The sequence below is a fragment of the Erinaceus europaeus genome, chromosome 4 (assembly GCF_950295315.1).
Source record: "Erinaceus europaeus chromosome 4, mEriEur2.1, whole genome shotgun sequence".
Lineage (NCBI taxonomy): Eukaryota > Metazoa > Chordata > Mammalia > Eulipotyphla > Erinaceidae > Erinaceus > Erinaceus europaeus.
Genome location: NC_080165.1, coordinates 26,960,287 through 26,976,173, shown reverse-complemented (window position 1 = coordinate 26,976,173; position 15,887 = coordinate 26,960,287). Strand labels below are relative to the sequence as shown.

Below are 15,887 nucleotides of genomic sequence, written 5' to 3'. Positions count from 1 at the left end.
ATCTCAACTTCAGTCCCATTGAGCAAGAGCTGTGGGATGGTGCTCTGTTGGGCATTTTGCTCTGTTCCTGAAACTACAGGTCCTCCAGTCTGTCGATGTAAATTGCCATTGCTGCTGGGAAATTATGAAGTGTTAGTACACAGGGCTTTCCTGTGAGATGTTCCAAGTTCAATACGCAACACCACTGAAAGCCAGAGCTGAGAGGTTCTCTGGTAAAATTAATTAATGAATGAATTATTTAATGTCATTGTTTGGAATTTCTAATCATGGTGTGCATTTTCACTGGCATACTTACTATTGTTAATATTTAGACTTATTTCATTTGGTCTTTTATTGAATAGACATATTGAGTGAGTAGTCATATTAAATGTTAACTATATGCCAGATGTTTTTTTTTTCTTTTTTGCCACCAGGTTTATTGCTCAGGCTCCATACCTGCATGATTCCTAAGCTCCTGGCAGACTCCTTTCTCTCCCTCCCTTCCTTCCTTCCTTCCTCCCTTCCTTCCTTCCTTCCTCCCTTCCTTCCTTCCTTCCTTCCTTTCTTTCTTTCTTTCTTTCTCTTTTTCTTTCCTTCTTTCTTTCTTTTGAGGGTGAGAGACAGTGAGAGAGTGAAGGAGAGATACTATAGCACTGCGCCACTATTCATGAAGCTTCCCCATACAGTGAACAGGGGTTTGAACCCAGGGCCTTGCGCATGGCATAGTGTGCACTCTTCCAGGTGAGTATTTGCCAGCTTCTACCAGGCACTGTCTTAAGTTATTTATTTGCATTCACGAGTTCTGACATTTCAATGGCATTTTTCTTTGTTAGGTTCTTTCATTTTGTCATCTTTTGCCGAGGAAAGTCAGTGTTAGGCTAAGTAACTAAAGAATGTGCAGTGGAGTCAGAGACCCACCTACCTGCCTGTGCAGCTCCTAGCTGGGCTGCCTCGTGAAGACAAATGAAGCCTCATGTATTTAATTGATTCAGCTTCTATTAGTATATTGAAGACGCAATTTAATTAAAAATAGCCAAAGTCTTCATCTCCGTTAATGGAGGGCTGTGATAATGCTAACCACCCAAAATATTAGACTATTTAAAAGTAACTGAAGTGATATCAAGGAACTGGGTGCCTGCCACAGTGCTGGATATTGAGCTGGACACATACATGAACATGGCAAAATCCATGAGCTCACACAGAATCAGTGATCACCAAGTGCCTTAAAATTGCAGAGACCAAGGCTAACCAGTAGTCTCGCCCCAACCTGCATCATTTGCCATAGTATGAACCCCCTTCTGAGACCTGGAAGAAATGAAGTACAGAGGGGGACAGGCAGGGATTGGCAGGGGTGAGTGTTTTGCCTGACCACAGATGACACTAGACACTATGTGAAACTGGTTCCTCTCTTGCTATAGAGAGTGAAACAGGTATATTATAACTGCCTCTTCAGAGGTGGGCCTGACCATTTGATTACTTTCACTTAAATCGGATGTGGCTCCCCCTCCATCAGCCAGAAGCAAATTGTACCCTGCCTGTTTACACACACTTCATCTGGGTGTTATTATTCGCAGCTCAAATGATTTTTTACATATGGGAAAATTTTTATACAAAGCAGGAATAAAATGTTCCAAAACATTAGAACTAGTAATAGAGTTAGAAGGTCATTGGATAAAAGGTCAGTATGTAAAGATCAGTATTTTTTTTTTTAGAAACTGTACTAGGCAATTTGAGAAAGAGTTTTGAATAGTTCTAATACTATTTTAAAATAAAATATAGAAGTATATCTAATGAAAGGTATAAAGATCCTCAGTGTTGAGAGCTATAGAGATTGCTTATAGGAATACTACCAGCCACTTACAAAGTTTCAGAATGCCTAGGAATAAGGACTACATCCTGTGATCCAGGAGATGGCGCAGTGGATAAAACATCGTACTCTCAAGCATGAGGTCCTGAGTTCAATCCCTGGTAGCGCATGTACCAGAGTGATACCTGGCTCTTTCTCTCTCCTCCTATGTTTCTCATTAATAAATAAATAAAATCTTGTTATATGGGAAACTGGGGAATGTTATGCATGTACAAACTATTGTACTTACTGTTGAATGTAAATCATTAATTCCCCAATAAAAAATAAATAAATAAAATAAATAAAAGGAATACATCCTAATTCACTCTCTTAGACCAATATTGCCTTGTAGGCAAAGCCAGACATAGGTAACAAGGAAAGAAAGCCACAGATCAAGATTCCTTGTAAAAACTGTTGCAACAAATCTGAAAAAATTAAAAGTAGTGAACTGAACCCAGGAACACAGAAAAAGAACAGAATGCTGTGAGCATGTAGGACTTATCCCAGGAATGCAAGGCTGGCTCATCTTGTTAGAAGTCAACCAATATAGCTTGCAATATTAGTAGAATTAAGGATAACATTTCATTATTATCTCAATAGATATGTAAACATATTTTGAAAAGTCCAGCATTCATTAATAATGATTTTTATTAAGCTAGGGATAGAAAGAAAATTTCCTAACCTGGTAAAATGCATTTATAACAAACTCATAGTGAGTAACATAGTTAATAGTGAAAGACTGACTACTTCTAAGATCAGGAAAAAAACACAAGAACGTTAACTTCTTATTATTTCTTGTCAATGTTGTTTAGAAATTCTAGACAGTAAAATCAGGAAAAAAAGAAAAGAAAGAAAAAGGAAAGCACTCAAAATGAGAAGGAAGAAGCAAACTGTTTTAATTTACAGATAACATGATGTTATAATCGAAAAAAAAATCTTAAGAAATGGGGGTCAGGCAGTAGCACAGCAGGTTAAGCACAAATGTCATGAAGCGCAAGGACCTGCATAAGGATCCCGGTTTGAGCCCCGGGCTCCCCACCTGTAAGGGGGTTGCTTCACAGGCGGTGAAGCAGGTCTGCAGGTGTCTCTCTTTCTCTCCCCCTCTCTGTCTTCCCCTCTTCTCTCCATTTCTCTCTGTCCTATCCAACAATGATGACATCAATAACAACAACAATAACTACAATAATAAAAAAAAAAAACTACATGGAAACAGACTTCAGAAAGTTGTGCCATTCAAGATAACATGAAAGAATACTGGAGTTAGAAAGAAACTTGAAGAAGTACTAGTCACGTACACCTAACATTACCAAATACTGGTAACAGTAATTGGAAAAGATGAACACAATTGAAAATTCTGTCCACAGGGACTGGATTTCAGTATTAGTAAGATGGCTATAGACCAATTTTCTCCTCTCCGTGTGTTACAAACTCCTTGAGAGGCTGCTTCTGTCACGCATTTCTCCTCTTACAGAGAAATTCCTATCACCCGCCCAAGCTGGTTTCCGCCCAGGAAGATCTACCTGCGAACAAGCCCTGGCCCTCTCAACTTACATTGAAAATGGATTCCAGAAGAATTTAAAGACGGGTGCTGTCTTTGTTGATCTCACAGCAGCCTATGACACGGTCTGGCATCATGGTCTCCTAGTCAAGATCTCAAGATGCCTGCCTCCATGGGTGGCCAACACTATATCATTTCTTCTCCAAAACAGAAGATTCCGGGTGCATCTGGGTGACAAGTCTAGCAGATGGAGAATTTTCTCAAGTGGCCTCCCCCAGGGCTCTGTTCTGGCTCCTACGCTATTTAACATTTACATCAATGACCTCCCAGAAACTTCTTCAAGGAAGTTCATCTACGCCGATGACATCTGCTGTGCAACTCAGGCATCAAAGTTCGACATCCTCGAGGAAACACTCACGAAAGACATGTCTCTGATATCTGATTACTGTAAAAAATGTCGTCTAATCCCTAGCACTGCAAAAACGGTATCATCTGTTTTCCATCTACACCATGCCTCGGCCTCGCGTGAGCTTAATGTGCAGCTTGGCGGTACGAGAATCCGGCATGAAGCCCAGCCAGTCTATCTTGGTGTTACTCTCGATCGCACTCTGTCATTTCACGAACATCTCATAAAAACTGCAGCAAAGGTGGGCGCGAGGAATAACATCATTGCAAGGCTGCCAGCTCCTCATGGGGCGCGAGCGCTTCCACACTACGATCATCATCTCTGGCATTATGCTATTCCACTGCAGAATACTGTGCCCCAGTATGGTTCCGTAGCCCCCATGTCCACTTGGTCGATTCCAAATTATATTCCTCCATGAGGATAATTTCTGGAACCATCCGTTCCACCCTGGTTCCATGGCTGCCAGTTCTTAGCAACATCGCCCCGCCAGATATTTGTCGGGATGCGGCATCATCTAAGTTCATTTCCCACGTCTTCGCTCGACCGGACCTGCCAATATACGCAGATATCTTCACCCACCCTGTCCAACAATTGACGTCTCGTCACCCAATCTGGTCCCCTATGCCTACACTGAACTTCTCTGTTCCAGACTCTTGGAAACAGAGTTGGCAGTCAGCTGAGGTAAAGAACAAACACCTCATCACAGACCCCTGCAAGCGTCAACCCGGCTTTGACCTAGCACGTTATGATTGGGCCCTCCTCAATCGCTATCGAACAGGCCATGGCCGGTGCGCCGCTATGTTCCATCGCTGGGGAGCCAGAGACGACCCGAACTGCCCCTGCGGCTACAGACAGACTATGACCCACATAGTCAACGACTGCCACCTCTCCAGATTCAAAGGAGGTCTTGAAACTTTACATCAGGCTCAACCTGACGCTGTTGACTGGCTACGGAAGAAGGGCAAACGCTAGAAGAAGTGAAATGGCAGTCCTATCCGAATTCATCTGTAGCTTAGTTAAAATTCAGGCCCCATCATATTCCCACCTGGTGCCTTTTTTTGTGTGTGTTTTTTTGCAGAAATTAAAAAAAAAAAACTGATCTTAAAAAAATTCACATTGACAGGGTAGGTGTGTTGACCCATGGAGTAGAATTCAGAGTATGGAAGTAAAAACTTACATTTGTAGTCAGTTCTTAACAGTGCAATAGGGAAAAGAATACTCTTCAATAAATATTGTTGAGATAGATGTTCATATGTAAAAGATGAATGTAGACTCATACCTTATATCATACTTAAAAAAATAACAAAAATGAATCACAGATCTAAATATAGATGCTGAAACAATACAATTTTGTTTTTGCCTTCAGGATCATTGCTGGGGCTTGGTGCCTACACTATAAATCCACTGCTCCTGGAGGCCAATTTTCCCATTTTGTTGCCCTTGTTGTTGTTATTGCTGCTGGATAGGACAGAGAGAGATTGAGAGGTGGGAGAGAGAAAGACAGACCCCTGCAGACCTGTTTCACCGATTGTGAAGTGACCCTACTGCAGGTGGGGAGCCAGAGGCTCAAACAGGGATCCTTATACCAGTCCTTGCACTTCATGACATGAGCGCTTAATCCATTGCACTACCGCCCAACTCCTAGAACAATACAATTTTAAGTTGTCTAGACAAAGATTTGTTAGGCACTTAAAATATGATTTATCAACAATAAATTGATAAAGTCAACTTATCCAAATTAAAGATGCTTGTGGTTCAGAAGATACCATTAAAGCTATAATAAAAAACAGGTGGACTGGGAGAAAATGTATATGAATTATTTGTCCAGTATATGTGAGAACTATTAGAACTCAGTAAATAGGTAAGTGAACTTTTAAAATGGGCAAAATATTTTATTAGGCATTTAATCAAAGACAATATATGAGTAGGAGTAACATTAAACTTTAGGAAAATGCAAATAAAATCCACAACAACAAACTGGATTGACTGTGATAGATTTACTTTTTTACCAGAGCACTGCTCAGCTCTGGCTTTGGTGGTACTACAGACCAAACTTGGAACCTTTGCTGCCTCAGGCATGAAGGTCTTATTTTTGCTTAACTATTATGCTATTGCCCCAGCCCCCAAAACACCATTTTGATAATAACAAGTGTTGGCAAGAATGTGGAGATGCAATTCTGCTGGTAGAAATGTTAAATGGCACACCTGTCTATGAAAAACAATGTGTTACTTTCTTGAAATTTTAATTAAAATATTTGTTTATTTGTTTGAGAGAGAGAGAGAGTTCAGGCACTGATTTATCATCATATGTGATGTTCAGAATAGAACGGTGGGCCTCACACATGCTCTACTCACTCAACCATCTCCTCAGCTTCTCTTAGCAACATGAGCAAATTTGTCACATGACCCATCAATTCCACTTGTCAGTGCCTGCCCAAGACAAAGAAAAATAAGTCCACACAAAGACACGTGTGCAGAATGTTCGCAGCAATGTAATTTGTCCTTTCCAAACTGAAAACACTCAAAATGTTCACCAACTTATGAGGTGATACATAATATATCGGTCATCTATACAATGGAATAATCACACTAATAAAAGGGAGCAAAATACTGATCCATGCTATGGCGAATGTGAATCTCTGCAAGACTTTGCTAAGTAGCAGAGGCCACACACAAGAGGCATGTGGATGCACACCTACTGTGTGACTGACTCTACTTTCATGCAATATCCAGAAAATACTAAATACAGAGATATAGAAAGTGTTTGCTTTGACTGGACATGAGAATGTGAAATGACAATATAAAGATGTGGTTTCTTTTGGGACAATGAGAATGTTCTGGAATTAGATACTGGTAATGGCTGCACAATATTATAGTTATGCTGAAAAATCATATCGGGGGAGGGGGTGGGATATGGAGATTGGGCGGTGGGAATTGTGTGGAGTTGTACCCCTCCTACCCTATGGTTTTGTTAATTAATCCTTTCTTAAATAAAAAAAATAAATAAAAAAAAAAGTTTAGTTGCCAAAGAATCCAATTTGAATGTTAAAAAGATAATAAATTGGGGGCTGGACAATGGTACATAGTATGAAGCGCAAGGACCTGCTCAAGGAAACCGGTTCAAGGCCCAGGCGCCCCAGGCTCCCCACCTGCAGGGGGCAGAGAGGGTCACTTCACAAGCAGTGAATCAGGTCTGCAGATGTCTGTCTCTCTGTCTCGCTCCCTCTCTATCTCTCAATTTCTTTCAGTCTTATCAAAAAAAATTTTTTTAAATGGCCACAGGAACTGTGGATTTGTAGTTCAGGCATCAAGCACCAGTGATAACCTTGGAGGCATAAACAAACAAACAAATAAATATAAGTAAATAAATTTGTTGTTGCAGCTGGGTGGTGATGCACTCAATTGAGTGCTCATGCTACCATGTGCAAGGACCCAGGTTCAAGCCCCTGGTCCCAGTCTGCAGGTGTGTGTGTGTGGGAAGGGAGCATCATAGGTGGTAAAACAAGTCTTCAGGTGTCTTCCTTCCTCCTTCCTTCCTTCCTTCCTCCCTTCCTTCCTTCCTTTCTTTCTTTCTTTCTTTCTTTCTTTCTTTCTTTCTTTCTTTCATTTTTTCTTTCTCTCCCCATTCTGTTTTAGTTTCTATCTCTATTCAGTAAATGAATAAATAAATAAATAAAGTATTTTTAAAAATTGATCATCACTCCTAACCAAAAAGTAAGCAGTATATAACCTTGACATTCTTAGTCTTCCCCAAGAGAGTCCTTTTCAGATTTTCGCCTTCCAGAGTAACAGTTGCCAGTTACATACTGCTTTGTCATACAATAAACCCTTTTGTTGCATTAATATTCCTTCTTCAAGGAGGTAGAGGCACTTTATTTCCCCCTGCTTTTCTTAGTAAACAGTGTCTCTCAATTTTGGTGTTTAATTTACTTCCTGCTAATTTCTTTTTTAATTCTGGGGAAAGAAATTTGCCTCACAGTGTTTTTTGCTCATAACATGTTTTCTTTATGCAGCACGGCTGAAATTTTTCTCACTAAGTAATCATCCATTTATGTAATTGATGAGGTTGGTGGTAGTGAAAACAAGCATAATTAATATTCCTAGTAAATTGGCAAGTTGTAATTGAATTGCTGGGAAGTTCTGTGTCCCCTGTGGGTGAGCCCCAGGTGGGCTTGGGGCAGCCATCTGCGCCAGCAACATCTAGCCTGTCTGGGGTAGACTTACCCTGTGCCCACTAAACCAGTCTCTTCTCTCCTGTGGGATCATCTTCCTCCCAAGTACAGCTAAAAAACCTTGTTGGAACTGCATACTGTAAAGTTCTGGCACCCTGCTGCTCACACTTCTTGGCACATGTATTACATGACGGTTACCAATGGAGACATTATAGTTTCAAGTCATAATTCTGTTTGGCCAAACACCACTCTTTGTTAAGTGATGCTGAATATATGTAATGCATTTCCTTCATTTTTCTTCTTCTCTTTTAATTCCCTTATGCACTCTCCTACTCAGAAACCAGATGGGTGTCTAACAACAGAAGAATTGCGACATATTCTAAATTGCATGGTCATCAAAATAAGTGACTCAGAATTCGAAGAATTGTTGCGGACACTTGACCCCAGTGGCACTGGGATGATCAGTGTCAGCACATTTGTTGGACTGCTCGAACAGGACCCCAAGGTGAGGTTTAAGGCTGATGTGATACTCCCTACTTAATGGCAGGAAATTTATATGTTCTTATTTCAAACAAGAGATGCAGGCAAAATACAGCTCAACTAAGTTGATGATTTCACATTTCCTATCAAAGTTCATTTTCATTTTAAAGAAGACAAATATTTTTTAAAGTTTTTTTATATTTTATTTATTTTCCCTTTTGTTGCCTTTATTGTTGTTGTAGTTATTATTATTGTTGATGTCATCATTGTTAGATAGGACAGAGAGAAATGGAGAGAGGAGGGGAAGACAGAGAGGGGGAGGGAAAGACAGACACCTCCAGACCTGCTTCAGTGAAGCGACTCCCCTGAAGGTGGGGAGCCAGGGGCTCAAACCGGGATCCTTACGCCATCCTTGCGCTTTGCACCATGTGTGCTTAACCCTCTGCGCTACTGCCCAACTCCCAAGACTTAAATATTTAACAGTTATTTAATTGTAATATAGAAACAATTTCTGAATCTTGTTTAGAAATGATACCTGACATTTCTGAAAACCTCTCCTTGAATGAGAGCCCCTTAGATGCAGGTGTAACTTGTTCTCACCAGCCCTTCCACGGTGCCCATATCTTCTGGAGGAATGCTTGTGAAGTGCAGTTTTGATTCTCATCAATATCTTTAGAGTTTTTCTGCTAGTTTACTTTTAAAAAAATTATTATTGCTGCTAGTAACTAACACTTGACTTTGGTATTTGTTTCTTTGGGCGGAAAAGTTGACAGAGTTTATTATTAGAAATGTCCCTCCAGAGAATGGAATGGTGGCACACCCGGTTAAGTGCATGTGACCTTGCACAAGGACCCAGGTTTGAGCCCCCTACTCCCCACCAGCAAGGAGGACACGTTGTGAGTAGTGAAGAAGGTCTGCAAGTGTCTATCTTTCCCCTTCTCTATCTTTCCCCTCTGCAACTGCTCTCTCTGTCCTATCAAATAAAAATAGAAAGGGGGAAAAAAGGAAAAAATGGCCACTGAGAGCAGTGGGCTCATAGTGCTAGCACTGAGCCCCAGCAATAACCCTGGTGACAATAAATGAAAAGAAAAAAGAAAATAAAAGGAAAGAAAGAAGAGAAAATCTCCTCTAACTTTAATACTTATTAGCATATACAATTTTAAGAATCAAACGAGTCTCACTGCATGCACCCACCCAGTATTAACAGATTTTCACTGAAATTTCTCACTGGGTTAGGGAGATAGCTCAGCCTGTTAGAGCACCAAGCTTGCATATTTGGGGCCTCACAGGTTGACACAGGTTCAATCCCTGGCATCACCTTATGCCAGAGCTGAGCAGTGCTTTAGTCTCTCTCACCTCATTCTTTCTGTCTTTCAGAGAATAAATAAACAGATAAATATTTTTAGAAGAGACATTTCATTAATAGACTTTCATGGAAATGTTTGTTAAAAACTTACTTTAGGGGAGTTGGGTGGTAGCACAGTGGGCTAAGCGCATGTGGCGCAAAGCGCAAGGACTGGCTTAAGGATTCCGGTTCATGCCCCAGCTTCCCACCTGCAGGGGAGTCGCTTCACAGGTGGTAAAGCAGGTCTGCAGGTGTCTATCTTTCTCTCCCCCTCTCTTGTCTTCCCCTCCTTACTCCATTTCTCTCTATCCTATCTAACAAAGACGATATCAGTAACAACAACAATAACTACAACAACAATGAAAAACAACAAGGGAAACAAAAGGGAAGATAAATATAAAAAAATTTTTTTTAAAGATTCAGTCAGTTAAAAAAAGACTTACTTTAGTAGCTTCATTTAGATTTTCACTTTAATGTTATAACTTACTTAATGCAGGTTAGGCAGTAAGCCACATCCTAAGCCTATGCTGCTTGATCTTCCTCAAACAGTAATTCAACAGTGAGTCCCAGGGCTTTTCCACACACAAAAATATGAAATCACCAGTTTTTCTGAACAACATGTGTTAGCACTTGAGAATCATGACTAATGAACACAGCACCCATGCATATAAACACCATTTTCCTTAAAAAAGATAGGGGTCTCGGGGCTGGCTGGTGGAACACCTGGTTGTGCACACATGTTAAAAATACAGGGCCTGGGAGGTGGATCTTGAATACATGAAGCTCTGGCACCCCATGAAAGCAAGAACTCCATGGATGGTGGAGCAATGCTTGGTACACTCTCTAAACAGCAACAAAACAATTGATCCAGGGGGTGGTTCAGCAGTAAAACACATGTGTGAAGCCATGGATTTGTGCTCCAGCACTGCACTAGAAATGCATCTATGTGGGTATATGTATGTATATGGGCAGGTAAGCAAAAAAAAATGGAAAACACAGAAGTCAAATAGAAGAAAATAAAACAAAAAGAGGCAAGGAGATGAGAAACAACACAGTAACTGTCATGCATGGCACTCCCATGGGTGCCAGGGACTCTAACATGGGTCTTTGAGTACTATTAACTGTACACTCTACCAGGTGAGTTATCTTCTGGCTCTCACTTAAATCACTATTAACGCAAAGTGATGTTTAAAAGGCTGCTCATTCTAACATCTGTTAATATACAAACTATGCTTTGTTGTATATTCTTCGAAAACTATGCCTGCACACATGTACTTTTTGTTTTCAGCTTTATTGAGGTATAATTCATATGAAAACATGCATAGCTGATGTATACAATTTGATTAAGTGGCTAGAGTCTGTCACATGTGACATATATTTAATTTTAAAATGAGATCATGTGACTAATGATTTTTTAGTCTGTTGTTCTTTACTAACATACTGCTAACATCTGATGCCAATAGAAATTCTGACCCATAATTTAAAAGTGTGAAATAATTTAGAAACATAGTAATTCCCTATTGTTATACTCTAGGTGTTCATTTTTTCTTTCATAAATTTGATACAGCGGATGTTTTTTTAATTTTATTTATAAAAAGGAAACACTGACAAAACCATAGGATAGGAGGGGTACAACTCCACACAGTTCCCACCACAATAACTCCATATCCTCTCCCCTCCCTTGATAGCTTTCCTATTCTTTATCCCTCTGGGAGTATGGACCCAAGGTCATTATGACAGTGGATGTTTTTTATATAATTCTATATCCTATAGCTTATGTTTGTTAAAATGGAATTACTGGGTGAAAGAATATTTTTATTTTACTAGTAGTTTCATTTATTTTAAGGATTTGATTATTTATTTATGTGCTACTTAACATTGTTTTTACAGAACCATCCAGGTTTAGGAGTATTTTCATAACCACATATGATCTGTGGAAGTCACCCTTCCCCTCAACACACATCAAAGTTCCATCCCACCTTGGTACCCATCTTAGTTTTCACAGAGTCCAAGAGACAGTCTGGTCACCATTTGCCCCCGACATGTTCACTTGCTTTATTTATCTATAGGGCAAAGACAGAACAGAGCAACTCTCAGTTCTGGCTTCTAGTAGCTCTGGGAGTGAACCTGACCCTCAGGCATGCACGTCCCGTCTTCTGAGCTATCTCCCTGCCCACTTACACATTGTTTTCAGAGAGGGATATATGTATAAAGTACAAAACACAAAAGATAGAAAAGGGGAACAGAGTGAAAAGTAAGCTTTCCTTCCATCCTTGGCCCCTAGTCACTCCCTAGCAGTGCCCACTTATCCTCAAGCCTGACAATTATTAGTTTATCTAATATTAACCTTGCTCACACTAACAAATTTCTCTTTTCTGCTCCTTTCTTTCTTTCATTTTGTTGATTGGCAAAACATGCCATATTGTCATCCTTTTACATGTATATAATTTCTAGATAGATTTCTTCGTGTTTACTGGGCTGATTGTTCAAGTAGTAAACATTTAATATTAATATTTATGTAGCACAAGGAATTGAACTCAGGACCTCATACATGCAAATTCTGCACTCAGCTACCTCCCCAGATATACAAGATAAATGTTATTACCCATTTCCAGATGGTGGTTGGGGGCAAAGTCACTTTTGCCTACTCAGCTTTCATGCCTCCTGCCTCCTCCATGAGTAATTTTATATACTCTTTCCTAATCAGATGAGAAAAATGTCCTATCCAGACACCAAGGAGCCTCCCCCGATGGCATGGGATTCAGTGAGTAGCTCTTTCCTGTCTGCCTTCCTGGGTAGTCCCTGGGGTGCTGTCACCCCAGGTGACAAAGGTGCTGCTTGGTAAACCTGTCTGTTTTCTACATCAGGTGGAAGAAATCATTCATGATACCATTGCTAGGAACCGACATGCTTTACGCGAAATGCTACAGTCATATGACCCTGGAGCCACAGGGCTCATTAGTCGAAATAATTTCAAGAAAGCCATGCTCATCTACTGCCCATTTTTAACAGCTGAGCATTTAATAAAGTAAGTTGGGGTCATGGGGAAGAAAATTAATTCACGTTATATTTTCTACCATGTCTGTTTCATAACCCTAAACCCTTTGCTGTGTATTTACTTTTGCAGTGTCAATAGGTAATATTGATGATAGCTTCTAGTCGTTGATAAGCACTGGACACCGGTGCAGAGTTTAGCCTTTGTCTTCTAAATCTATCCTGGTCCAGGCCCTGTAAGATAGCTACGTTCCCCCTCCATAGACTTCCAGTACCTGCTTGGAGTCAGTATACTGAAACTTCTGTCTCTCCTGGGTTTGTGTGACCCGGATGCTCTTAATGTGTAGCTATTTTTTCACTTCCCGTTGTGTTGGACTATGCTGCAGGCACCCCAATCTACAGTAGCTTAAAACCTATTTTGTTTCACCTTCCTATAAAACTTAATTTCCCTTGGATGAGCTGAAACTGAAAAGGTGAAAAAAGGACATGGCTGTGGTAGTAGCTGCATATTAGGGGTATTGAGAGCAAGGTAGAACAGTGTCCCTGAGGCCCCTGTGGGTCTCCCTGTGTGGATCTCTTTTGTCTTGTGTACCTCTTCCCTCGAGCATGGAGCCTGACACCTCCGTCTCTATGATGACCTTGAGAAGTATCCTTTACTCTTCTGCAGAGCGTTCCCCACACCTTCTGAGCTTCCCCCAACTTAGTCTGCTGCTGCTGAATGGTGGCCTAGCCTCATAGGTGGCCTAGCACTTCCCAGCGGTGTCAGTGTCCCAGAGATTCCTGGGGCTGGGGAGTGGCATCATGGAAGAATCATTCTCCTGGTTCTTCTGAGTGTTGAGCATCCTATGTACTGCTGTGGCTCACATTCCACTCATTTTAAGTGATCTGAAGTAGAAGTTGGCCTGCCTGTTTTTGTTGGCCACATGAGTATCCTGTTTTGAATTTCATATCCCACTTTTCCTGCAGTTTTCTGTAAAATAAGAGGGGTTGAAAGGCCAGTAAGAAAAGAATGAGGCAAAGCCTTTTTTTCTCTAGGAAAAGTTGGTGTGCTAGCACCGGACACCTGTGTCGGTCAGTCTTATCAGACTTTTGCAGACAGATGAGTTTGCTAATGTGTGGTGGAAAACACTAGAAAAGGGAGATGCTAGGGAGAGGAAGAGGACAGAAGATTCTAGAAAATGCCTAGAGGAGGCTGAGGGCCTAAGTTGGCCAGTGATGGGGCTGGGAAGACAGACATTAAATTAACATATCTCCAGGAATTCAGCCACTCAGGCCTGTGCTGTGTAGAAGTACCAGGGAAAGGGCCCAGGGCTGGTGGGCAGCACTGCACTTACTCCTTCATTTAGTCTTTTTAAAAATATTTTTATTGGGGGTATTAATGGTTTACAGTAAATACAGTTGTTGATACATGTGTAAAATTTTTTAAATTTCTGCAAAACACTCTCACCCCAGCCTAAGTCCTCTTCCATCATCACGCGCTAGGACCTGAAATCCCCTCCCCCAGTCCTTTACTTTGGTGCAATATACCAAACTAGTCTAGGGTCTGCTTTGTGTTTCCCTTTCTGTTCTTATTTCTCAACTTCTGTCCATGAGTGAGATCATCCCATATTTATCCTTCTCGTTCTGGCTTATCTCACTTAACATGATTCCTTCAAGTTCTATAAAGCATGAGGTGAATAAAGTGAATTCATTATTCATACATGTATATATATTATTGCATATAGACAGAGGAAATTGAGAGGAAGAGGGGGAGACAGAGAGGGAAAGAAACAAGAGAGACACCTTCAGCCTTGCTTCACCATTTGTAAAGCTTCCCCCCTGCAGGTGGGGGCCAGGGGGTTGGACCTGGGTTCTTGTGCACTGTAATGTTTGCACTCAACCAGGTGCACCACTGCCTGGCCCTGTGAATTCATCATTCTTAATAACTGAGTAATATATATACAACTTTCTCAGCTACTTATCTGTTGTTGGACCCCTAAGTTGCTTCCAGATTTGGGAATTTACAAATTGTGCTGCTATGAACATAGGTATACACAGGTCTTTTTAGATGGGTGTGTCATTCAGTGAGTTGGAAGAGAACTGAGTGCACTCTAGAAGCCCTATGGAATAAGTTCACAGACTTCCCTGCATACTTAGTGAGTCTGAGACAGGGAGAAGGGGTTACAGGCCAGCTTGAAAAGCACCTAAGGTGCAGCAAGGTCAGGCACCCACTTACTGAGGCTGCTGCCTTAGTAAGTACAGACTTGGAGAAGGATGTAAGACTCAGGGAGTGGATCCAAGAGAGCTGGCAGGTGGCAGAGACCTGCTGGGCAAAGTGAAGACAGCTGAGGAAAGGACTGTTTTGCAGCTGTGTGCACGCTTGTGTGTCGGGTCCTGGAAGAAGTAGCTGGAAGAGAAGAATCTCAGGGAAACGTAGACAGGGAGAGGGCCAGGGAGGGGACAGGCCAAGGTATCCTGGCTGTCTCCTGCATTCTCAGTGCAGGTGGAGGCAAGGCCATGAGAAAAGAAGGGAGCCTGGGAGTGGGATAGGGAGCCAGGAAACTATTAAAAGTTCGAACAACTTCTGAGAAGGGGATGGAGATAAGTCAACGCTGAGATCTGTTTTCTTATCCACAAGAAAAGGATAATGCATTTTATTTTATTTATGTCAATCCTCTCTTTCTTAAATATGTTAATTTGTAATAAACAAATACCAGCAGCCTTTCCCACCACTGTGCATGTAAAACAGTTTCTCTTGCCATAAGGAAGTTATGATAAGACAAGATATCATGACAACGATTGATTAAATCCTAATGAGATGTCTCTGCCAAAGGTTCTGAGTATGAGACTTCCTATTGCTTTGCTTAAATGCAGGCTAATAAGTGTGTGTGTGGGGGGGGGGAATAACACTAGATATCATTTGAAATAAAGGAATTGCAACTTTGCAAACTTATGTTTAAAAGATAGTCCTCAGTGCTGATGGGAGGGTCAGTGGTAAAACATCTTTGGAGGTAAGTTTAGTATAGCAAAAATTCCTCAAATGCAACTCCTCCCCTCTGTCCCTGTAGCTCCACCCCCTTCTTTTATTATAACATGTTGCCAACAAAGGAGTCCATGTCCTCACGTATACAAGCTACTTCTCAATTTCCTCCATGGTCCATTTATTCCCCTACACTATCTTTATTTCT

General features: G+C 41.1%; 1 protein-coding gene across 2 annotated transcripts in view; it reads left to right on the top strand.

The window, feature by feature from the left end:
- The window catches only part of EFCAB6 (EF-hand calcium binding domain 6), a 259,282-nt gene that overhangs the window by 112,376 nt on the left and 131,019 nt on the right, over positions 1-15,887 (top strand). For both annotated transcript variants that reach the window (XM_060189120.1, XM_060189121.1), the window contains 3 exons: positions 8,239-8,406; positions 12,434-12,490; positions 12,594-12,754. In XM_060189120.1, the coding sequence (XP_060045103.1) occupies positions 8,239-8,406; positions 12,434-12,490; positions 12,594-12,754 (386 nt within the window). The remainder of the gene's footprint in view (positions 1-8,238; positions 8,407-12,433; positions 12,491-12,593; positions 12,755-15,887) is intronic.